Raw genomic sequence first — 26,215 nt, 5'->3', positions numbered from 1 at the left:
AAGTTGGCAAAATACTGGATCAGCCCTTTCCTGAGAGATTATTAGTTCTTTCATATCTATTGGGAACTTAGGTGTCAGTTTTTTACATTACATTGTCCACTAGGTGATGCTATTGCTGCCATTTCCATTTGCTTTCACTATTACACATGCACATTATACACAGTATGGGACCTGTTTTGCAGAATGCTCGCGACCTAGGGTTTTCTGGATAACGGACCTTTCCATAATTTGCATCTTCATCCCTTTAGGGGGTTATTTATCGAATTTTGAATTGATGGGAATTGTTTTTTACTCTAATAAATGTGAATGTACTCACAACTTGAATGGGAGGTTATCTATGGAAAAATTAGAATGTCAAAAATTCGATCCAATGGGAACGTCATGAAAATGAGTTTAGTATTCATATCGAATACGCACGACACTCAAAACGAATTTTCCTCCAAAAAAAACCTTGAATGTCAGGAAGGCTATTAAATCATGTAAACATGAAATAAACCCAATAGGCTGGTTTTGCTTCCAATAAGGATTAATTATATCTTAGTTTGGATCAAGTACAAGCGACTGTTTTATTATTACAGAGAAAAAGGAAATAATTTTTAAAAATTTGGATTATTTGATTATAATGGAGTCTCTGGGAGACGGCCTTTCCGAAATTCTGAGCTTTCTGGATAATGGGTTTCCAGATAACAGGTCCCATACGTGTAACTTACAATATCAAACTTTCAAAGGGGTGGTTCACCTTCAGGTTAACTTTTATTATGTTAAAGAATAGCATATAAATCAAAATAATTCATATGCCGCAAATAGTAAAAAATGTAGACCAATTGCAAATTATCTAACAATAACATAAAGTTGACCAGCCCCTTCAAAGCAGCCCTGTTGGGAGATATAGAGTATCACCTTTGCTGCTGGTAGAAACCCTTGTACTGCTGAGTTATGTAGATGGAGCCAACATGCACTGCTTGAAGCTCATGTCGTTTTTTTATAGGAATCAATATATGTTGCCTTGTTTAAGGTCTTTGTTTAGGACTTTTTTGGCAACTTAAACTTAATTGTAAAAAGTATTATATATATTATAAACTATATTTCTTTGTATTTGGCATTGATGGGGTTAATTTAGTGATTGGGTTTCAGGGTATTTAAAACAAGTAGATGTAGTGGTAATACCAGAATACCTGAGGAAGGGCTCCATCCCGAATGGCACCTTCTTTTGCAGTGTTTCCCTTTGGCTTTTATCTTTAGTTTTGGCTTGTTTATATACTGAATCTGGACACTGTGTGGGCCTCAGGTGGGCTGAGGTTGGCAGAACTGGAAGTGGTTGGAGTGGATCAGGTCGTTGTTCATGAGAAGGACATTTTTTTTTTTAACTGGGACCCTATTTTACCTCTTGGCAGTGCCCACCACCCAGGGACCCAGGGGATAAATGGGCTAAACTTGGTGCCCCCTCATGGCAGGGCCCTGCTACTTTATCAGTATGAGGCCCCATGATTACTGAGGCATCCCAGGGTATCACCTATACATTATATGTGCCAGGCTGGATTTTGAAGATCCACTCACTTTCCTTGACAGTAATATAACACTAATTTGGTTACTGTCTCTTTAAATAGCAACTTAACCTGGCAATACAGGGGCCCTGAGTCCCACTTGCGTATAAAATGTACTGAGAACTGGGAATTACAGCGCAGTGCCTCCACCTAGGGAACACTGAGGAACACATCTCAGGGGGATTCCACTAGGAATAATAAAACACACACAGTTTGCAAATAAAACAAATATAAACTTTATATAAACTGCAGTAAAACTTGGGCAAACTAATACATCATGCACTCCTACTCTGGGGACATGTGGGACACTACCGAAATCACTATTAGGTACTTAACTGTTGCTCCAACACAATCCTTTTTAATATCACAGCCCCAATCCTCCAGAAGGGGTTAATAAACACGGTTCAAATGAAATATCCCTTCCCCAGAGCTCTTATTTCCCAGGTAGCGCTACCATTTCCCAAAAGTACCTCTCCCTTTGGAATTTAGCAGCAGCTCTCACGTAGCATGTAAATACACAAGACTTGTCTTCACTTTGGGGCCACACACTTGTATCCGTTCCAGTATCCTTCCTTGGTTGGCTCACTCACCGGGGTGCTCTCAGAGGCAATCACACTGGAGATTACAGGCAGCTCTGCAGCAGGATCAATCTCACCAGTGGCACCTTTCTCCTGCAGCTTGGCAGGGGACAAGCTGGGCTCAATCTGTAGATCCACAGATTCCACAGATTTAACAGCTTCTCTGTACTTGACAGTCTTACAGCTACTCGTGCTGGCTCTGTTCAGCTCTCTGGGAGACCCTGTACATTTGGCTCCAAAGTCAGGCACACCCAAGGATGCACTGGGGTGCCCATCCAATCGGATTGCTCTCCAGCCTGTAACTGGGCAGGATGATGTCACAGGCAGAAAAACAGGGGAAGGATTCCTCTTGTCCCCTACAGTAACATAATAGAATCCAGAACAACCCTGAAACAGTGGTACAGGTTGATACATTAGATAGATTTAAGAAGGGGTTGGATGGTGTTTAGCAAGTGAGGGAATACAGGGTTATGGAAGATAGCTCATAGTGCAAGTTGATCCAGGGACTGGTCCCATTGCATCTTGGGGTCCGGAAGGAATTTTTTACCCCTCTGAGGCAAATTGGATTGTCTTCCAATGGGGGGTTCGCCTTCCTCTGGATCAACTGGCAGTTAGGTAGGATAATATAGCGTTAGAGGGTTGAACTTGATTGACGTGTGACTTTTTTCAACCTAACTTGCTATGTTAAAATGTCACTATGTTACTATGTAACTTAGCCAGAAAAACTTGTTATTCCGTTCCCTCCAGCCAGCACACAAGACCCTCCAGCTCCAAAGACCAATTCATCAAATTGACTGCTAGGTGCAAAGTGAAAAAAAACAAGTTCAAGCAGGGCCGGATTTACATAGCAGGTGCCCCTAGGCCCGCTTCTGTTCATCACTCCCGTCCCCTACCCTTCCTTTGTGCACATGGGCAAATTTTCAGCATCGGGTCTGGAGTACTGGGGATTGGTGCACAGGAAATTTTAAAAACTATTGTATCTCCTGCAAATCCCCAGTGCTTTTGAACCATTGTGGGTGTGGTTGGGTGGGATGCCGCTCCCCAAAATATCTGCCGCCCTAGGCCCGGGCCTATGTAGCCTTTACACAAATCCGGGCCTGAGTTCAAGTTCTTTTTTCCATTAATTCCAGCTTAATCTCAGGTACTGCAAACCAACACAACCCTTGGATCAGGCACCCCTGTTGTACTCAGATCATTCTGGTCACGGTGTGGGAAGCCACAAGCATCTATCTTTCCCCACTTCCAAACTGTATGCTATATTAGAGGTACAATTAAATTGAGTGTTTGGGTGCATTGCTCAAAGGGAGCCACATACTTCACGCCTGGTCAGTCATTTTCCAACTTAAAAATATTTTTATTCATTCATGAGTTCCCCCCAAAGTGAATATTTTGTCTAAAGAGGGAGATGCAATTCAGTTTTCCTTGGAGAGCCTCAGCTCTACTCATCCATCATTGAGGCATTTTTTATGCCGACCCCCATAGTGGACACAGGATAACACAGAGAGCAAATGCCAGTTTAAAACAGAATTATAGATGGGAGCTCACATCACTATGTTAAACAATTTCACACCCAGATCTTGTCTCTTCTGTTTCCATTGCGTCAGTGAAAGCTAAGCACGTTTTCAGGCTGGGTTCAGGCGGTGTGATAAGATGCTGTGGCTAGCAATTTCCTGCAAGCAGCTTGAGAAACAACTGATACACAGAGAACGTGGCCACACGCAGACCAGCTTACACACTGGACACATCTCAGCTGCTACATCCACCAGATCCCCAAATCAATGCAATGAATTACCAGCAGGGTAAGTGATTCTGATGCAGGTAACATTAATTCCCATCATGCCATGGAGTTAAAGTCACACCAGAAGCATGAACCAATTATATTTACTGCAGTTTAGGGAGAGAAGTGTTCCTGCTCCACTATGTCTCCTGAGTCTGATTTTGTTTTAGATGAGGTCAGACTGCTCCTTTGCAAAATGTCTTTCTAAATCAGTGATCCCCGACCACTAGCTGAGAAGCAATATATCGCTCACCAACCCCATGGGTGTTTTTCCCAGTGGGCTTAAAGCAGGTGCTTATTTTTTAATTCCTGGCTTGGAGGTAAGTTTTGGTTGCATAAGACCAAATATACTGCCAAGCAGAGTCTCCTGTAGGCTACCAGCCCACATAGGGGCTACCAAATGGTCAATCACATCCCTTATGTGTCACTTCCAGGAATATTTGTCATGCTTTCATTGCTCCCCAATTTTTATTACATTTAATAAGGCTCACGGGTCAAGAAAGGTTGGGGATCCCTTGCTCTAAATCATAACCCATGCTTATTGCATGCACAGAACAATTCTCTGCACAGCTGGAACTACTGAATTGCTTCTGAAAGCTTAGAACAGTGATCCCCAACCAGTAGCTTGTGAGCAACATGTTCTCCAAACCCTTGGATGTTGCTCCCAGTGGCCTTAAAGCAGGAGCTTATTTTTGAATTCCAGGTTAAGAGGCAAGTTTTGGTTGCATAAAAACCAGATGCAGTGCCAAACAGAGTCTCAATGTAGGTTGACAATCCACATAGGGGCTATCAAATGGCCAATCACAGCCCTTATTTGGCACCCCAGGAACATTTTTCAAGCTTGTGTTGCTCCCCAACTCCTTTTACTTCTGAATGTTGCTCACAGGTTCTAAAGGTTGGGGATCCCTGGCTTAGAATGTCAGCTTTACTGGTCATCTTCTGTGTATCTTGACAGTTGGCACTTTGTCTGTGATGTATATATATATCCATATTTAAGTTTTTGCATCTACGTTCAACTGTTACTCCCTCTGCAAAGTGTATAAAGCACTTTATACTGAAGCGGCACTATTTGGATCTGGGAACCTTCCCATTGTTGACATTTTCAAAGGCAAGCAACATGGCTTCTCTATTATGGATACATATTAGTGATGCACTAAATCCACTATTATGGATTCGGCCGAAAACCGAACCGAATCCTAATTTGCATATGCAAATTAGGGATGGGAAGGGGAAAACATATTTTACTTCCTTGTTTTGTCACAAAAAGTCCTACGATTTCCCTCCATGAGCCTAATCTGCATATGCAAATTAGGATTCGGCCAAATCCGAATCCTGCTGAAAAAGGCCGAATCCTGGCCGAGTCCCGAACCGAGTCCTCGATTCGGTGCATCCCTAATGCATATTAAAAAAAATCCCAGCAAAGGGGTAAGGATCAGACAGGATCACATTTTATAACACTGATTAAAGCAATTTGTGACCTAAAAGGCATGGCCATGGGCTCCTATGGAACCTCAATTTTACATCCCCTGATTTTAAGTTTTCCCTCATTTTACATTGTTGTTTTGTGGTCCCACCTATAATGTATATTATGTATAATACATTTCCTTGATTTTTAGGGATGCACCGAATCCACTATTTTGGGTTCGGCCGAACCCCGAATCCTCTGTGAAAGATTTAGCCGAATACAAAACCAAATCCGAAACCTAATTTGCATATGCAAATTAGGGGTGGGAAGGGAAAAATTATTTTACTTCCTTGTTTTGTGACGAAAAGTCATGAGATTTCCCTCCCCACCCTAATTTGCATATTCGGATTTCGGTCTGGACCACAGATTATATACTGTAGTATTTTGCCTGTAACCCTGTTTTAAACTGAGAGGTCTGACCAAATTTCAAGTGCAAAAAAGGGCAAATGGGGGGGGTTTTATCCAAAATGTCTTGAGGTATAATTGTATTATGCAGATGATTTAAGAAGGGTTTGCACTGTGTATAAATAGAATTTTAAAAAATCTAATAATGTTGATGTTTCACCAAGGAACTTCTAGTGTTTCCGTTTATTCGACAATCCCAACAATGGAGTGCTGCTCCAGGCCTGAAACACCCGATTGGTGTCCAGTGCCGTCAGGTATTGGGCCCAAAGCTGCCCAAAGCCCAAGAACTGTACATAGCAAAACAAGAAACCTGTGGCACAGCTGATGCGGTTGATTCAGTGATCAGTGTTTAATTCAGCTCACAAAACAAAGCCGCTTTGTTTTGTGAGCTAAATAAAACACTGATTACTGAATCAACCGCATCAGCTGTGCCACAGGTTTCTTGTTTTGCTTTCCGTTTATTTGAGTCATGTTGCCAGGGCAGCCATCAGGGGGGGAGATGAGGGAGAGTTGTAGGGGGCCGGAGGGTAAGGGGGGGCCAGTCACACCGCACTTTCTTGATTAGCCGGGCCCCCCTGCTTTCTGAGAGCTGCAGGGCGGGAGCACAAGGGGAGGTATCTTCTGTCCATTACTTCCCCTTATTGGTCACTGAGTTTAAGTCCCGGTTGAGCTGCTCAGGGATTGGATAGCTGAGGTTTGAACTTCTCCTCCAGCTCATCCAATCACCATGCAGCTTTACCAGGACTTGAAATTCTTGACCAATAAGGGAAGAAAATCATGTCACTGGAAGAAGATGCAGCCACCTGTGCTCCCCTCCTCCCTTCTGTAGTTGGCAGCTCACTGACAGCAGGTGGGCCACACTAATTGAAGTAAGTGTAACATGGCAGTAATCCTTTGTGGTCCCTGTTGTGTGGTGGGGCCCTGGGCACCTCATTTTTTTTAAACTTCTGGGGGACAAGTTTTTTTACATAAAAAAGGGGCGACCAATTTTCTTATAAAATAATTTGATAGAGTTTAAACTAGACACATGTCCATCAAGTGCAACCTTTTTTTCAAAGCAAGCCCCACCTAACTTTTCGGACATTTCAGTTACCTCCACCAAATGCCAATCAATTCACGTTGTGCTCTTCTGTCCTCTTCTGCGCATGTCCACATCCTGTTTGTAAGCACATGTGCTGCTCTACTTAAAAGTGATATTGTTCCATGTGCCTAAGTTTACGAAAAAGTTACTTTTTCACCTATTTAACACTACCACTAGCTTGATTGCCAAATTCTGGAAACCTGGAGGACCAATTTCAATTGACCACATATTATCAGCAATGGATGTAAGAGCGGATATGGAATTAATGGCGGCGCATAATGAAAATCGAGTCTCCACTTATGATGCCATTTGGCAGCCGTGGGTAACTTACAGAGGAAAACGTACTCAATAGGCTTGAAGGACCCACGGTCTGGACACTTTTCTATTTGCTTTTTTATGGCCCTCTCTCTTATCTCTCAACTTGCATCAAAACAAGAATCTCACTTCCAGCTGAGGCAGATTCCACTACATGGTGTGGTTGATCCTTTCCCCCCCCCCTTTTTTTTTTTTTTGGGAAACCTTCCGTATGTTTGTTTGTTTTTTTATTTCTCGTATTTACAGTTTGGCTATATTTCGGATATGTGTTATTGCACATGTTTATTCCTGATACTGCTGTTTAACAGAATGCTTCGTTCAGCTACTATGGTGACCTTGATTATGGTGTGAAAGGTACAATGTCTGTACAATATTACATTCTGTGTTGCTGTAAACATATTTGACTGATGTCAATAAAGAAGTTAAAAAAAAAGTGATATTGTTATACCCACGTTTATTCTGAGGTATAAAAAATGTAATTGAGCCTTTTGACCCTGCTCGGTATGTAGATCATGAATGTTGACACAGCCGGTGTGTAGACCATACCTTAATCCTTAAGGTGGCCAATAAAAGCTGCAGACAGTTTAAGTTGGCCAGTGTATGGTTCCCTCTGACAGGCTTCCCCGACCTTTATGTGGCCGAAAATTGGACACATGTAGATCGGCCATCATATCAAGGACCACATTGGTTCATTGATGTGGTCCTCATACCAACCACCTGCATTCCTGGCATTTTAATCCAATTGCTGGGCCTCATTGCCCATGATTGGGTCAGTACAATATTGCCCATTCAAGTTGGGCATATCGGACAAGATACGCTTGTTTGGTGACCTCTCCAAATGAGCGGATCTGCCCATGTATGGCCAGTTTAAGTGTATATCTAGAATTCCTGACATAACACAAAGACACTCACACCGTAACATGTCTGGTCACACTCACAAGTCTACTCACACATGTATGTACAAAAAGTACTATAACATTTTGTGGAAGTGTGAAGGAGGATCTGAAGAAGTAAATCTAATGTAAACGTGTCCATTGCACCCCCTCTTCCACAGATTTTCCTCATGTCCGCTTTATTACCTTCAAACCTATTCCTGTTAACAAGGAAGAACCTCAAAGACATCCGTCTGGAAATGCAAATTTGGTCCACTCTAAAGTATCGAAAGCAGTGATCCAAGATGGAGACAAAAAAATGGAAAGTGGGGTAAGTATTAATTTACAGTTAATTGTGCAGGAGCAAAACACTCTGAATTGCCCTGTGTGTCAGTGCCCATAGAAGGGCAGGCATTTACGGGAAGTACCCTTGCTACTTATTCTGATCCAATCATAGTTTGAGAGTCCTTCCCTGAGTTACTCTGGGAGGTTTCAAAGAAAGGGAGAAAAGAAAATAAATAGAGCCTGAACAGCTTCCTAGTTAAAGTGAAAGAACTGATGTGACTGATAATGGTAATGTCATTGTGAAAACAGTATTTGTTTACCCTTTTCAATTTCATATGGAAATATATTATTCATGTTTAGAATTACATTTGCTTTTAATACACAAACTGTTATATTTGGATTACTTCCTCTGTATCCTTCCAAACCACAGCTGCCAGCAATACAATAAGTATTGTTAATTTAAATAAATTCTGCAGCGTTCAGCCAAAACTGAATTAAAAAAAGGTGTTTGAGACTCAGAACTTCCTGTGTTTTTTAATAGAAGGAAGAAGTCCCTTCTTCACAGAATGGTGCCCAGAAATATAATTCTGAGACTCCAGCAGGCACGTTAAAAGAACAGACACACAACTGGTTCGAAAAGACACAGAGGATGAGGCTTGTCAAGAATGGGGTGTTTCCAGAATGGTTCCATGGATTTGTTACTCGCAAGTAAGTGCCTTCACTTTACAATGCAAAGCAACTTGAGTATGTGTCTTGAATTCCATCCAGAGGGTTAGAATAAAGAATGAAGAATTGGCTGTGATTGTTTGAGAAGCCACTGGATCATTAATGAGTTTATGAGAAGATGTTTAGTTGGTGATGTGTTGAATGTGCTTGGTAGAGCTAATCACAACCTTACACCTTTGGGGTAACGCACTGGTATCAACTTTGGATGCTTCTATTGTCCTTCAAAACTCTTTTTTTATCTCTTTGAACTTCCTTGAAAATTTTTATATTTCTAACTTATAATACAACTTCTGTCCCTTGTTTGCTTTCTTCTGGCTGCTTTACCTTCCATTTATAGTTTTCCCTTTCATTTATAAGTCCACTCTCATTTAGAGGTCACATATTGCAGGGTAATGTCAATACAAAAATAGTTGTGCCTGTAGTTGAGAGGGTTGGTTTTCCCATAGTGAGTGAGAAGTGGCTGCTTGGATAGAAGGATGGTTTGAGATCATTGGTTCTTCTTGAGAGGATAATGGTTTGAGCTCCTTGGTTCTTCTTGAGAGGATAATGGTTTGAGATCATTGGTTCTTCTTGAGAGGATAATGGTTTGAGCTCCTTGGTTCTTCTTGAGTGGATAATGGTTTGGGCTTCTTGGTTATCCTCTTAAGAGGATAATCGGTTCATCTATTTGGTTCTACTTGAGAAGACAGTTTGAGCTCCTTGGTTCTTCTTTAGAGGATGATGGTTTGATTTTCATTGTTCTTCTGGAGACGATAATGGTTTGATCTTCTTCGTTCTTCTCTAAGTGGATGATGGTTTGATCAACCTGGTTATTTTTGAGAGGACAACACTGATCAAAACTTGCCACCTGCTTTGTCCTTGCTGGTATAAATGCATGTATGCTATTCTACCTGGAGCCACACTCTTACTTCTAGTCTGAGTATAATCAGTCTTTCTGTTTATTTAACATTTATTTTAACTTATTAAAAGGTAACCTCTTTCTGATCCTGCCCACTGGTGGCCAAGTTTTGGACTGAAGTTATGAATCTCCTAGCAGATAAATTAGACTTTCACAAGGTGCTAACTCCACGAGTGTGCATACTAGGGGTCGTAGGTGAACTCATAAACACTAACATGCCAGAACCAGATACAGAACAATCCTATAACATGCTAGGAAAATAATTGCAATGTTGTGAATAGTAACCTCTTCATATGGGACAAAGGTATCTGAACAAGGTTCTATACTCCTTTTAATTTCATTAAAAAAGCTTTACCTATATCACCCATGCAATTACTCGTGCTCTGATGTGCTTTGTGTCCTATTATTTACTTGTATTCTCCTATTTGCATAAGGAGCCAGACCATTTTTAGAGAGGGCCAAAATAAATACCATGGGAACAGAGGAAGACAACAAAATAAACCCCAAGATGTTAATAAAAGGAAGTGAGTGTTCTGGTGTTGTAAAGGGGAAATGTATGACATTTTGAGGAAGGAGCTGACGTTATCTCTAGAATTAAACTTAATTGGACATATTTAATAAAGGGCATCAAATAACATTTTCTATGCCACTTGGGCTCTTTTGCTTAAACTTTTTTTTTTACTCTTGGTTCTTTGTTTTCCAGCATGTCTCACATTAGCTTGGTATTTGTGTATAGATCAAGCACTAAATGCATTGTGAAATTAAGGGGAACGGTAGCCCAAATGCAGATGATCCAGACCTGATTTCAACCGTGAATGCTTGAGGCCGGTCATCTAGGCTAAGGCCTAGGCTTTAGTTCTCCTTTAAAACTTAATGCCCTTCTAGATATAAACCAGACATTGCCTTTTACAGAAAATAAAGTATGCCGACACTGAAAAACAAATGTGCTATTTCAAGACTGTTGATTTGCATTGGATTTAAAAATGTTGAAGAGTGAAGTGCAACTCTATGTCGCCAGCCGTGAATAATCAGGGAAATACTAGTGCGGTTTCCCTAAACAACCATTATTCATAGCATATATGCAGAATCATAAGGCCATTACTTTCAGAAGACTGACTTACCATACACTATTCCAGGAGCCCTAGGCTTGACTGATTATGGTTCCCTCAAACACACAATATCCAGAGAAAAGATCAGGAAACATACTACCAAACAAAGCAACATGAACTAATTCAAGACATTTTTCTTATAGAAGATATTTGTTTTTAAGTATCAGTGCAAGCAGTGGCCCTTTCTGCATGAGTGCTACTGTGCTGGCAGCCCAAGGTGGCCCTGGCAAAAGATTGGACCTCTAGGTCTAACTTAGAACTATGATGGGCTGTTTTGATCTCAAGCAATGATGTATATTTTTGGATGATTGAAGGGGATCTTCAAGGAGAAGCTGCTAGGCAAATCGACCGATTGGTCCTCCGGCAATTTTGTTCAAAGTTTAGAACTAGAAGTTCAAAGTCTCTTCTTTGAAGCCCAACACAAGCTTCCAGTCAATCCAATCTCTCAGCTCACCATTTACCTCGGGGCAAATCTGTTACCAAGGTATGTTAGAAAGCATTTCAGGTCAAGGAAGATAACAGTATATGCTATCAAAAGAACTTGGTGAGTTGGAGAGAAGTGGTTTCAACTTTACAGCATTCAGCACAACCCTCTATGCAGAGAACCTTGAAGGTATCCAGATTCTCCATGGATATTCAATGAATAGCTAATTTTCCAGCATAGCAGCACTCAAAGACCATAGCCGTACCAACAGTATGTGGATATCTGCTTGTGCAAAATCTCAATCCAAAAACCAAGGTTATTAGTCCCTTCCCTGTTAGAACACCCTTTACACTTCTGGTAAGGTTTGCATTAGATATTGGACACGGTGTTGATTTGCAGCAATCAACTGTTGACCAGTTGCTACGAGTTACTGCTTTTGAACTAAAATAAATTGCCTTTCTTTAGAATGAGATTACTATAGGCTGAATCTTGTGAAATGTTAAACTATACAGAAAGGAAATTGCAATGTGTTTTCCAGTTAAAACCAATCTTGTTCTTTATTAAAAACTCTTTGCTCTGAATTCTAATAATGAAGTTCTGAACTGAACTCCAATCGACATACCCTTGCATTTGGCCGCTATTTAAAAATACACTAGTACTGCCTAAAGTAGAATTCTATTGCAAAAAAAAATATATATATCATTTACTTTCATTTCCTCCTCTGGGAGAAATGTTACGTTATGTCAAAACATGGCCTCTGTTGAATGCCTAATGACTGGACTGGTTATCTAAAGGTCCTTATAATAGAGAAGAAGCACCTAGAGAAAAATATTGGTGACACAATCTATCTCAAAGTCTGAATGTAACAATTGTTTGTGCCAAGGTTGCAAGTTTAGCCTTTTTCTTATGGAGCTACAGGATACATTAATGAAACCTAGAGACTGAACATCAAAAAAAATAGTGACCAATCACCACTCACTAGGAACTAAAGTTAGATGGATCAGCCCACCCACCACGGCTTGTTTTCCACTGACTTGAACAGATGATTATCACCCAAAAATATGCATCACTGTTGGCAATCAAAATGACCCATGATAGCTCTAAGTTTGCTTGACATTCAATCTGGGCTTTCAGGTGTATTTAGATGGCAGTTGTCCTCAGCTCTCACCTTAACTGGTTTTCAAGCTGAGTCCCTCTTCCACTGTTCCAGGCTCCCCCAGGAGGGGGGGGGGGAAGGGGCAGACTAACAAAGTTAGAACGACTGCTAAACAAGAATTTTATGCTGGTTGTTGTTTGAAAAAACGTGTTACAGTAGGCAGGGCCGCCATCAGGGGGGGACAGGGGGGAAAAGTATCCCGGGCCTGGACATGAAGGGGGGCCCAGCAGTGCTGCAGTTTTAAAAGAGCCGGGCCCCCTTGTGAGCGCCAAACAGCCGAAAATGCGGAAGTGCCGAAAAGCCGAACAGCCGAACTCCCGAAGTGGCGAAAAGACCCAAAGCCACGAAAATAGCCGAAGTCCTGAAGTGTCAAAAAGACCGAAGCCATGAAAATAGCCGAAACTGAAGTCTCGAAGCGGTGAAAAGACCCGAAGTCACAAAAACAGTCGAAGCCGAAGTCCCGAAGCGGCAAAAAGACCCGAAGTCACGAAAATAGCTGAAGTCCCGAAGCGGGGAAAAGACCCGAAGTCACGAAAACAGCCAAAATTGAAGTCCTGAAGCGGCGAAAAGACCCAAAGTCACAAAAGGAGGCGAAGTTGAAGTCCTGAACCCATGAGTTCAATTCTACTGAACGCTTTTTAATCCCCTGGCCACCAATGTATTATTTTAATATTCTATAGGCCCCTGCCACCAATGTTTTTTTAAAAAAATATTTTTGGGGGCCCCAATTTTTTTAACTTGTAAGGGGGGCCCTGGCACAATGTTTTTTTAAAAAATATTTTTGTTGGGGTCCCAATTTTTTTACCTGTAAGGGGGCCCTGGCACCAATGCTTTTTTAAAAAAACTTTTATGGGGGGCCCTGGCGCCAATGTTTTTTTTTTTTTAAACTTATAAGGGGGCCCTGACCATCAATAGCTTTTTATAACTTGTGTGTGTGGGGAGGTTACTTTTTTAGCGCTGATGTCTGTGTGGTCTTTTAACTGAGTGGGTGGGGTCTGGGGCGGGGTTGGGTGCGAGGGTGGGTGCCCAATAGTGATGTGCGGGCCGATCCGAGGGTTTACCTGCGGGTCGGGCGGGTTCGGGACGACCCCTGGACAAAATGCGTGGGTTGAGGGCGGGTGTGGGTCGAGCTCTTCTCCTGCTCTCCCTGCCCACGACCTAGTACTGCCGGCTTCCGGCGCCAGAATTTATAGACTTCCGCCTGCCCCGCCCATTTTGTGACATCACTGCGGGGTGGGTTGGGCGCGGGTCTATAAATAAAGGGGAGAAGTGGGCCCGGGTCGGATTCGGGTAGGGAGCGGGCGGTTTAGGGTCGGGTGCGGGTCAAGAAATTCTCGAAATCCGCACATCACTAGTGCCCAAGCCCCGTGATTTCTAATGACAGTAGAACACAGTAGTATCCTAAGAGATTAAAGGAGCCCCAAAGTGGTACAACTTTCTCCATACAACAGTTACTGTATAATGACAGATACATAGGATGGAGGGTTGGTTGCCTTTTCACAAGTTAAGAAATTGGAGACTGATGAATTAAATGGGACATGTTGGTGCAGGGACTAGTCTTCTGCCTGTGTTAAAATAAATATTTTAACTCAAATGTTGTATGGAACAATGGAATTCAGCTGTTTTAACTGGGAGATCTATCCATACAGTCAGGAAAGCATTGATAAATTACATTAAATCCTTTGCTAAATCTCCCTTTTGATCCAAATATAAAAAAAATCCCACATTATTTACTTGACTGCGTAGTAGGATTCCTGATTTGTGTGGACCTGTTATGGGTTTAAGTATATGAATTCTTCTGCATTGCATTGATGGGCAGAGGAAGCAGATCTTGCGGCTACAGGGGGACCCAGGAGGCCCAAAGAGCAATTTCAACACATCTCTGTAAAACAGGAAAATCTTTGGATATGTTGGGGGCTTTAAAATTAATTTGCTGTGGGGCCCAGTAATATCTAGTTACTCTGCTACGTACAAGTTAGCCTTGGGGATTTATTCCCTGATAAGGGTGACAAGGGATGGGGGGGGTGTGTTGGGAAATGTTTATTCAATAACACAACTAGAGATGGCAGAATCAGTGTTTGCTTTCACAGCTGAACAGGAAGCTTTTGTGGTTTCCGACTTGGTCTAAAAACAGCTTCATGCGATACATACAGTTCTCACGTGCTATTTGGCAAGGGAAATGTAGCTGGTTCTAAAAGGAGAACTAAATGAATGCGGCTAAAAATGTTGGTTTTATACACTGAACTTATCGCACCAGCCTAAAGTGTCAGCTTGTCAATAGCAGCAATGATCCAGGACTTCAAACTTGTCACAGGGGGTCACCATCTTGGAAAGTGTCTGTGACACTCACATGCTCAGTGGGCTCTGAGCAGCTGTTGAGAAGCTAAGCTTAGGGCTCGTCACTAATTATCCAGCAGAAAATGAGCTTCCCCTGTAATATAAGCTGATGCTACAGGGCTGATTATTAAATTCTGATGCTAATTGCACTGGTTTCTGTGCTGCCATGTAGTAATTATCTGTATTAATTACTAATCAGCCTTATATTGTGACATTTCTATTCTATGTGTACTGTATATTGTGAGTGGGTCCCTAAGCTCAGTAAGTGACAGCAGCACAGAGCATGTGCAGTGAATCAGCAGAAAAGAAGATGGGGAGCTACTGGGGCATCTTTGGAGACACAGATCTTTACTGCTAAAGGGCTGTGTTTGCCTTGGGCTGGTAAAGAAGCACAAAACATCATGTACAACATTTCTAGCCTTCTTGTTTAGTTTAACTTTCCTTGTCCTTTAAATGTTATGAGAGATCCATAGCGCTATATATATATATATATATATATATATATATATATATATATATATATATATATATATATATGTATATATAGAAGTGATTTTTGGACTTAATTTTTGGGCATATTGCACCCAGGCAGCGATGACTTTTTGACGTGCTGTGCCGGCTTCCTGATTATCTTATATATATATATATATATATATATATATATACAGTATATATAAACACACACGCTTATACTCTATGATCGAAATGATCAACATGATCTACTTTCTTTTTTTACGTGTATATTCCTTTTATCCCACTGTGTTTTTCAATTTACTGGCTTGTTACAAGGCAGTGGAGTAAAGTTGTAGTTCCTGAATCCCACTGAAACTTTTGTTAGGGTCAACAAGAGACTTATGAGCCATCATGCAAATTGAGCAATGGCCTTCCATGATTGTCTGTTTTCTGCCAAACAGCAACAATGTCATGTCACACTGCGTTCTCAAGGTTCATGCGTTCCGCCATCAGCTGGTGAGTTTGCTGAACCTATTGTTATACACATGCTGATAGAGCCTGGGCTGCAGGATAAAAAGAATATACACAAAAGAGCAAAATGTACAAGAAAAAACATTGATGAAGCTGAACTTTCCCTCTATAGAGTAATGAAAAGATGAAAAGCTTAAATGTTCCCTGTACTATGCCAGTGTGTTTTTTTTTTACCCAGAAGGACAGAGGAGATGCTGGAAGTGAAGCCTCCAGGATGTTTTCTGATCCGTTTCTGTGAAAGCCGAGTCGGGTTTGTCCTTTCATACAGGTGACTCTTCTTTCCACTTCCAGAATTTGCTGCCTCTGTAAATTTGCTTTGCTGGAAAATCCCAGTGACCCACTCAATAATAAAAGTAATTGCCTTGTTTACTCCCCAGAGGAGCTGAGCGTTGTCGCCATTTCGTGCTTGACCTGCTGGAAGATGACCGCTATGTGATCGAGGGAGAGGACAGTGTCCACCCCAGCCTACAAGAGTTAATAGATCATTACCATGTTTATCCTGTAGAACCCTACAAAGAACGTCTCACGACTGCTTGTGCTAAGGTATGGTGGGACCATGAGAGCTTCTAATTGGCTAGAAACCAGGCAGCAACTGTATAAGCAGAATAATAAAGGAGCTCTGTGTAGGAATTGTGTCATACAGTCCATCTGATAAGGAACAAGTCTTGGCAACAACCCTATCTTGATAAGTTTGACCTGGACGACTTATTCGGTTTCCCTAAAAAGTTCACATGTTGCTCCATCAGTCTAATCATTGGCCTGTGGTCACAGGATCCTATCACCAGATTATTTGCAATTGAGAGGAACAGGCTGAGAAGCAAGGGCCCTTCCATTTCCCATGACATGCTAATTACGCTTACATTTTATTGGTTTTTATAAAAATTATAATCTTCTACAGAAAGTTACAAGTAAGGATGTCAGCTGCCCCTTGCAAAATCAAGCTGAAGAAAATAAAACGGAGAACAGCAGCGTCACTAAAGAAGCAAATGCACCAAGTGACCCAAAGCTTTCATCACCTGCTTCTCCTGAACAAAGAGGGGACTTACTGGTCCAAATAAAAAGCAAGGTAAGGCCCTTTTCGTTGTTATGTATAACGTCTGGTCTGCAGGTGTAGATATCACACCACAGAACAATTTAGTGAGGACAAGGAAGAAATCTATCCCATGGCATAAACTTGGTACGGAGTATTGCTTCTTCCCAGATGTTGAATTTGTTGACCTACAAATCTTAGCAGAGGATGCCAAGCAGGGACATAAATAAGAATGTGCAGGAGTTGTGGCAGCATTGAGGCCCAAGAATCTCAGTGGGATACATTGGTGCAGCATAATAAACCAATAATTTTATATCTAGGGTTGGAGAGATACTGGATTGAGATGGCCAAAATTTTGCTTTGGAGACCATGGGGTTGAATCTGTAAATGGTGTTGAGGACCAAAGGTTCAACACTACAAATAATATAATCTGGAAGAATAGTATGAATGGATTGCAGAAATCCATAGACTTCTGTGCTGTAGTCCACCAGTACCTGAGGTCTCAAAGTTAAGACACAGAGCAAGAGTTAAAGCAGAAAGCGGTTATGGACCATAGGAATTGCCTATTGTCTGTTTTGGTCTATGAGAACATGATGCAGCCTCTCCTAAGTACTCCTCTGTGAGTCGAGCTACAAATTTTGCACTATAGAACCCATTGGATATAAGGTCATTAGGCTATAAGAAAAGTATTGGTATACCTGCAAAAGAGAGTTACGTTTAACATACAGGGATCCTGCAATAATGTGTATTCACCAAACTAATAGATCTTTCTGGAGACCCAAGGTTGTCTCTTGACATTAGAAGAATTGAGGTTTCATATGCAAAAACAAACGTTCTTGTGTGTGCTAAATGTAACAATGTTCTGTTATCCCGAAGCTTAAAAGTAAGGACTCCGGTGGCTCCTTGCAAAATCCAGCTGATGAGAATCAAAAGGAAAAACTGTACAGCAGTGTCACTAGGGGGACAAATGCACCAAGTGACCCAAAGCTTTCTCCATCCAATTCTCTTGAAGAAAGAGAGGACTTACTAACCAAAATTAAAACCAAGGTAAAGCCCTATTCAATGTTAAATATAATATACATCTGGTCTGTCACATACTATCCTAATAAGGGCAAAAAAGAAAGATATTTGCCCCTCTGCATAATATTCAGGTGTGCTACTGCTTTCCAGCTTATTTTATCAAACTACAAAATTTCAGTTGTGGGTGAGCGGGACATACATAAAATGGGTGCAGGGTTTGTGGCCTACTCAGGATCTTAATGGGACATGAAATATCTATATACAATACCGATAAACTAACAAATGAATGAATGTGAGCAAGTGAAGAAGACTAAGGGGCAAATTCACTATGCGCCGAAGTGCCTAACGCTAGCGTCAATTCGCTAGCGTTGGGCATTTTTGTTACTTCGCAAATTCACGGACGCTGGCGTAACTTCGCTAGTGTAACTACGCACCCTTACGCCTGGCGAATTTGCGCAACGGACGTCACTACGCAAATTCACTAACGCGCGCAGTGTACTGAACGCTACCTTGTACGCTAGACTTCCTTCACCACCTCAGACCAGGCGAAGCGCAATAGAGTAGATAGGGATTGCTTCAAAAAAAGTAAAACATTTTTCTAAGTCCCAAAAAAAGGCTGGCGTTTTTTCTACATTATGGGTGATGGGCTGAAAAAGATCGAAAAAAATTTTTGGGGCTCCCCTTCTTCCCCCCTACATTTCCTAACTCATGGCAACTTAACTATACAGTGGGCACATGTGTAGGGCAAAATAAACATTTTATTTGATGTTTTGAAGGTTTCCCAGGCTTGTGTAGTGCTGCTACATATACCTCCATTGAAATTTGAATTTGGTGCAGTATGCAAATTAACCATCGCTAGCGTAACTTCGCTTATCAACGCTAGCGCAACTTCGCCTGGCGAAGTGCGGCGAAGTTACGCCTGGCACAACTACGAATCTTAGTGAATGTCCCACCAAGTGTGATGTTGAGGAAGAGCTCAGAAGAAGAGTACGCTAAGTTGTTGTGTAAATGCTTGCAGGCAAGTTGAGAGATATAGGATGGGGCAGAGTTGTGATCTGCTTTACACATAACAGTCAATAGTTTAATTTTTATACCAACAGAGGGGCATAAGTGAGGAGGAATGGTTGGTGACATGCATGAGCCTGGCAGCTTCATATGTGATGTGCCGGAGTCGTGGTAGTCTTTGGAGGAGTAGGCCTATCAACAGAGAATTACAGTAGTCAATAGTTGACATGAGACAGAGTGAAGTCTGTAGGTGAATTTGACATTCATTGGATATGAGGAGTGAAGGAGAGGGCAGAATGAATTTTGATTGTAAGCACTGGGCCCGGGGAGATAGTGGAGTAATTAACTGCAAAACAGATTTCCGGGACACTATTGGTATAGGGGCAGGGAGAGCTAAATATGAGTGTCATCAGCGTAGAGGTTGTATTGGAAATGATGAATTGATTAGTTGGCCAACATAGGACAAAAACAAACTTTTCTCAACATTACTGAGGTCTTCTTCTTGATATTATATTGAGAGTGCCTGCAAAGAATTCTTATCTATGGCCTTAACCATGAGGAGTTGTTGACAGTTCAGTGTCACATTAAGATCACATGTCTTCACAATGGATTTCTACAGTCAATGCTAATAATATATATTGTCCATTAGGTTAAACTTGCATCGCCTCCACCCAGGACAAAACAGCCCATTTCAAGAGAAGAATCCTTAAAATTCTCAGTGCAAGAGACTGAAGCAGTTGCATATGCACATGTTAAGAAGATGCCAGCAGTCACGGTTCAAAACAAATCTAGGACACCTCCTCCAGAAGAGCCTTATTCTACCTTAGAGGAGCTCCATACGTACTCTGATCCTCCTAGATTGGTGGCAACGGACCCTAAACTTTTAAATGACACGGAAGAACCCATAGCTTTTTATGCCATGGGGCGCAGGTCTTGCAAGAACAATCAGGAGAATGTCTATTCTGAGGTGGACCTCAATGCTGTGGTATCTCACGGATTCCAAAAAGAGTCAAAATGTGGAGCCACCATGACTACTCTTGCAAAGACTATGAACAAACCATTGAGGAATAAACCCACACCTTTCCACTCTTCCTTCCGTCAGAAGAAACAGTCACCTGTGCAGCTGGAAGACTGCAGCAAGACATGGGGAAGTTCATTAAAGCCTGTTTCTGAATCCAAGGTAAATTTCTTTATTACAACAGGGGCACATCTGTTACTAACATTAGTTTTCCTTCTTAATTTAGTATCTTTTTTCTTTCTTCTGCTGGATTAGACTGCTACAGTTCTGTAGCTCTCAGCATCACCTAGCTGTGAATTTACTGCCCTGCACACATTCAAAGCAACAGGGCAGGAATAAGTGCCTCCATCAGGCTCTTCATATTCAAACATGCCAAAGGGACAAAGGGTTTATTAAAAGCCAGGCTGAGAGATCACCAGGTGAGTGTTGAAATAGCACTTTCTCAGCCATGGCCACCCTACCCAACCCTTTTTGATAAGAACAGACTTTTATATCTGCATGACCACCCTCTATGGTGGCATCAGAGATGATGTAAAAGGGGGACAGGCTCCACATCCTACTATCCAACCAACAAACAAAAATATGCACAGTTTAAAATTACTTTGTGGTGTGGCTGTTAAAGGGGAAGTACTGTAAAGTCTAAAATAGAATAAGGCTAGAAATGCTGTATTTTCTATACTAAACATAAACATGAACTTACTGCACCACAAGCCTAATCAAATAAATGATTTATGATTTCAAAGTTGGCAACAGGGGGTCACCATCTTGTAACTTTGTTAAATATCTTTGCAAGACCAAGACTGTGCACATGCTCAGTGTGGTCTGGGCTGCTTAGGGATCGTCATAAATTATCAAAACAGCACAAGTCAAATAACATCTGCCAGAAGCCAATACAGCAAGACTGATTAATAATCAGAATATACAGACTGCACTGGGGCTGTGTTGTCATGTAATCTAATGTGGATTTTATAGTTTTTGTATTGTTTATTACAAACTTTCTCCAAATCTGGCTCCATGATCTTTGCCATTGCACCTGGAGTTATAAACAGTAAAGGGGATGTAAAGGCAAAAATAAAATCCAATACAAATCTCTACACAGTCGCCGACTGCTCTACAGGGAAACAAGCAAAGCTGCTTGAGTTCTGCATGGTTGGGAAGTAAGGCGGGCTGTTCATAAGTATGATTGTTTCCCTGCAGAGCAGTTAGGGACCGTCTGACAATTCCTATCCACAGCAGTAAATGAAGGAAGAATTTCACTTCATACAGTCAGGTTTCTTATAAAAACGGTACAAAATTTCAATTAAAGCATATTGGAGATAGGTTTCTTTTTCATTAAAGAAAGTAAAAATTGGATTTTATTTTTTTGCCTTTACATGCCCTTTAAGAAGCAACCCATGTCCAAGCCAAACCCAATCTGGATGTGCATGCTACAAAGCAACCTCATCCAACCTCTGAGTATAAAGGTGGCCATACATGAGCAGATTTAAGCTCTGGTCCTTTAGACCAATTTGGCATCTGATCGAGGCTAGTTGATGTGGTCCTCAACACATCAGTGTCTATTCCCATCATTGTAATCTAATCATTCAGCCCCAAGGCTAAATCATTGGATAAGCCCAATATCACTTGCCTTTGGTGGGCATATCAGGGAAAGGTCCGCTGGTTTGGCGACTTTGCCAAATGAGCAAATCTTATAGTGTATGGCCACCTTTAGGCCAACCTGTGTCTCTCTAGACTGCAGTGCTATTAGTGCAAGTCCAGTTGTATTTATGACAGAAAGACACTGAGGCAAGAACTCTGAACTCAGAACAAACGAGTCCTCTCAAAAGCTCAACAGGGTGTAGGTCAAGCAATCCAGGTCTTTAGCCTTCAAGCAGATGTTTGCTTTAAAACAATAAGCTTCTGTGCAGTGGTATAACTGGGCCCTGCAGCAAATTCAATGTTGAGCCCCAAAACATTGGTAAATTGATCTATTCTACCATGATATATTGAAATTGCTTATTAATTAGGGTAACTGCAGGGTCTGCTTCCTCTCTAGTAGACACAAAGTGTTACCCATTGTTACATTCCCTCCTAAAACTATAACCTTTAATGGGAAGGTCAGTTATGGAATTTAGACCCCAAAGAGGAACCATAATCGAATAAACACTCATTGTGGCCGACATCAATGAATCCCATGATGTTTTCATGATGTGTGAATAAGAAGAACTGGGTGATTAAATGCTAACCTGTTCTATTCTTTTCCCTACAGGTATCGAAAACACGGAAGAACAATGATACAACTTGTGCAAAACCTACACAACATGAAGTTGCCCCATACCTTTCCCCCAACCAAGAGGATGATCAGGAGGACATATATGAAAAGATCAGAGATGACTGCATCCAAACGTTTAAAAACAATCAATCAGCTAATCATAAGCCAAGCTGATAGACAGGGGAAGAACTTGCAATGACTTTCTCTAATGCTCAGAGGTCTGGACCTGCACTTTACAAGGATTTTGAATCCAAGGTCTGCAGAAGATTAATGATGTGATTTGGTGCTTCTATCTAAAAGAAAATTATATTATAAGCAGAGTTTCCATTTTTTTGAATGCTTTAGAAAAGATCAAAGCTCAGCAGATTCTAAACTATGGGGATGGTCCCTTTTGGGGTCTTGGAAGTTGGAACAGTGGTGGGGGTTCCACTAGGATAACATTTTGGGAGAATGGCTTTTCTAGATACATCGGAAACACCCAGCTTGAAGGTCAAGGTGGGGAGATTTGCAGTAAAAGCTTATATGCTGCCTTAAATATTCTTGGATCTATGGCTAAATGACTGATACAACAATATTTCCTACATCTGTAAGTTTTTTGTGAACTAATGAAGGCGCTGACCAAAGGTTGGACTTGAATTGAGTCTGACCACCATTGTCATGATTTAATCTGCACAGACTTAATTATCTGCATATTGGTCTTAATTTATACATACGTGCAACCTGACTCAATAGCCCTAACAGTGACCTCTGCTGGTCAAAATATTAGATTACCTTCAACTATCCCTCTTTTTTTATTCAGAAAAGCCTTTCAGAACATGGATGGTTATGTAGATCTAAGTAGCTAATTTATCCCTTAAATTATGCACAAATTGAGAGTAAATTATAAAAGTCATTTGTGTTCATCTCTGCATATAGAAATCTTTACATATGAGCAGAAGCTGCAATGCTACTTAGCTGAAGCAAAATCTACTGGCAAGCTACAGATCAGTGTCTTTATGGTCATTCAAGGCATGCCCATCATGTCTACAGCCAGAAATTGCTTCAAATAAAACCTACCTAGAGATGGATCAAACTTTGGTATGATATAAGGCAGCCATGGCCAACCTTTGGAGTATTCACCCTCAACCTGTGAACAAAGAACAGTGCCAGACTAGCAATCACCGTTCCATATCAACAGGAGGAACCACTCTCTTTGTACAGAGCTTATCAAAGAAGCAATGGGCTGCCATTGTTCTACATCATATACTAAGGGTGACCCTGGTCACAGCATTAATTTCAAATGAATTAGACCACAACCCATGGCCGTTTTTGGAAAGTTCCACGCGTCCATCTTCTGGCTCCTCGGTAAGCTGACTGAGAGATGGGTATTTCTGCCCATGCGCAGTTGGAGCAGATTGCCGGTTTGCGACAACTGTGCACGCGCTGAATTACACGGATATTGCCGATCTCTCAGTCAGCTTACAGAGGAGCCGAAAGATGGACGCTTGGAACTTTGCTGGAAGAATCTACGGCGAGGGGTAAGTATTGAGTATGGGGCATCTCCCTGGGAGGGTAGTTAGCGTGTGGGGAGGAGGGAGGGCTACCTGGGGTTGGGGGTAGGAGTTTTTTCCCCACAGGTTGATTTCTCCTTTAAGGTGCACAGTAATGCTGGTGTGGTTCAGTGTAGGTTGATTTCTCCTTTAAGGTGCACAGTAATGCTGGTGTAGTTCAGTGTAGGTTGATTTCTCCTTTAAGGTGCACAGTAATGCTGGTGTGGTTCAGTGTAGGTTGATTTCTCCTTTAAGGTGCACAGTAATGCTGGTGTAGTTCAGTGTAGGTTGATTTCTCCTTTAAGGTGCACAGTAATGCTGGTGTGGTTCAGTGTAGGTTGATTTCTCCTTTAAGGTGCACAGTAATGCTGGTGTAGTTCAGTGTAGGTTGATTTCTCCTTTAAGGTGCACAGTAATGCTGGTGTGGTTCAGTGTAGGTTGATTTCTCCTTTAAGGTGCACAGTAATGCTGGTGTGGTTCAGTGTAGGCTAAAATCCCTGGTCTCAATGCTCTGCTTCACAGGTCAGCAGTAAAAATTGCAGTTTTCATGTATCTCCTGCAACAGCGCTTGTCAGAATATCCATGGCATTCAAAATCCACACAAGCCAACGTGCAAAGCTGAGAGATTCCCCGTAAAAATACTTTCAAATCGACACCAAAAAGATGTTATTGGAATAGGACTGCACTTAAACCTCCCAAGGCCGTATAGGACTGAACCTTCCTTATACTCTTGGGTTCCTGTGCCGTTACCGTTCTTTTCCATGCCCTGGTGCAAGAACAATGAGTTGCCTCATGGATAAAGGAGCAGTTCACATTTGAGGTAACTTTTAGTATGTTAGAGCAGGGGTCCCCAACCACCGGGCGCGGGCCCGAAACTAGCAGCAGCGCATAAAAACAAGGTGCGCCTTATTGGATGATGGTGCTTCCAAATTGGATACAGTGTGTCTAAACTTGCTGCCGACCCCATCCCCGGTCCTTGCAAAAAGAAAAATACATTTTGCACCGGTCCAAAAAAACGGTTGGGGACCGCTGTGTTAGAAAATGTCATATTCTTAGCAACCTTTCTACTAGTCTTGATTTTTTTTTTAGCGTTTTTGAATTGCCTTCCTCTTCTGCCTCTTTCTAGCTTTCAAATGGAAGTCACTCCCCCTAGCAGGCAAAAACCTATTGCATTGTGAGGCTACAACGACATGTATGGGTTCAGTTATCTGGAAACTGGATATCCAGAAAGCTCCGAATTATGCAAAAAGGCTGTCTATCATATCTATCAAATAATCCAAATTTTTAAAAAAGATTTCCTTTTTCTCTGTAATAATAAAACAGTAACTTGTACTTGATCACAACTAAGATATAATTAATCCTTATTGGAAGCAAAACCAGCCTATTGGGTTTATTTAATGCTTAAATTATTTTCTAATAGACAAGGTTAGTAACGGAAAATTAGTCCGTTATTCTGGAAAACCCCAGATCCCAAGCATTCTGGATAACAGGTCCCATATCTGTATATTATTACTTTTTATGACCTCCCCTATTTGTCATCCAGTCTCTCATGTACACCAATGCCTGAATAAATTGGACTCTAGCAACCAGATTGCTGGTGAAAATCCACTCTGGAGAATAGCGGCTCTAGCAACACTAAAATAAAGTATTCATAATCCTGCTTGTTTTGTGCCCCTTCCTACCAAACTTACGTATTTACTCTAGATACCATATATAACCCTAGGGTAGAGGCAAGGTATGGGGATTTAGCACAAAAGTTAATGGAATTGCAGGACCACTGAAGTGTTTACAGCTTTAAAGGAGAAGGAAAGCTACCAAAGCAGTTTATTGCCAATAGATTAGCCACAATAGTGCAAGCTAGAACACTATATTTATTTTGTAGAATGCTTTACCATATCTGAGTAAACAGCTCTAGAAGCTCTCTGTTTGTTTAGGATAGCAGCTGCCATATTAGCTTGGCGTGACCACTTCCATCTGAGTCTCTCCCTGCTCACTCATAGATCTAGGCTCAGACTACAACAGGGAGGGGGGAAAGGGAGGGGAAGAGGAACAAACTGAGCATGCTCAAGCCCTAGCTCTGGAGGTTTATGCTGAAAACAGGAAGTCTGATACAGAAGCCCATGAGTACACAATAGAAGGAAATAAATGTGGTGTTTCTTTTGACAGAGGACTCAGAGCAGCACTACTTTAAGGGTTTACTGGTGTATTTATATAGACCTTTCTGATAAAGCTTACTTAGTTTTAGCCTTTCCTTCTCGTTTAAAGGACAAGGAAAGTTAAACTAAAAAGTCAGCTAGAAATGTTGTACATTATGTTTTGTGCTTCTGTACCAGCCCAAGGCAACCACGGCATTTTAGCAGTAAAGATCTGTGTCTCCAAAGATGCCCCAGTAGCTCCCCGTCATCT

General features: G+C 41.5%; 1 protein-coding gene across 1 annotated transcript; it reads left to right on the top strand.

Annotated features, from left to right (window-relative positions):
* The first annotated feature begins 3,840 nt into the window (after positions 1 to 3,840).
* Positions 3,841 to 23,790, top strand: LOC108699386. The gene is made up of 9 exons (XM_018231423.2): positions 3,841 to 3,921; positions 8,220 to 8,368; positions 8,864 to 9,030; positions 16,135 to 16,224; positions 16,334 to 16,499; positions 16,855 to 17,022; positions 17,863 to 18,033; positions 19,661 to 20,191; positions 22,278 to 23,790. Exons 1-9 carry the CDS (start codon positions 3,906 to 3,908, stop codon positions 22,452 to 22,454), a joined length of 1,635 nt encoding a protein of 544 aa, XP_018086912.2. The 5' UTR covers positions 3,841 to 3,905; the 3' UTR covers positions 22,455 to 23,790.
* The last annotated feature ends 2,425 nt before the right edge of the window (positions 23,791 to 26,215 follow it).

This window comes from Xenopus laevis, chromosome 8L (assembly GCF_017654675.1).
Source record: "Xenopus laevis strain J_2021 chromosome 8L, Xenopus_laevis_v10.1, whole genome shotgun sequence".
Lineage (NCBI taxonomy): Eukaryota > Metazoa > Chordata > Amphibia > Anura > Pipidae > Xenopus > Xenopus laevis.
This window is presented reverse-complemented; position numbering and strand designations above follow the sequence as displayed.

Coding starts and splice junctions, on each gene's coding strand:
- LOC108699386 (XM_018231423.2), top strand. Junction 18,034..19,660: donor TAACCAAAATTAAAACCAAG/GTAAAGCCCTAT, acceptor ATTGTCCATTAG/GTTAAACTTGCATCGCCTCC. Junction 20,192..22,277: donor AGCCTGTTTCTGAATCCAAG/GTAAATTTCTTT, acceptor TTTTCCCTACAG/GTATCGAAAACACGGAAGAA.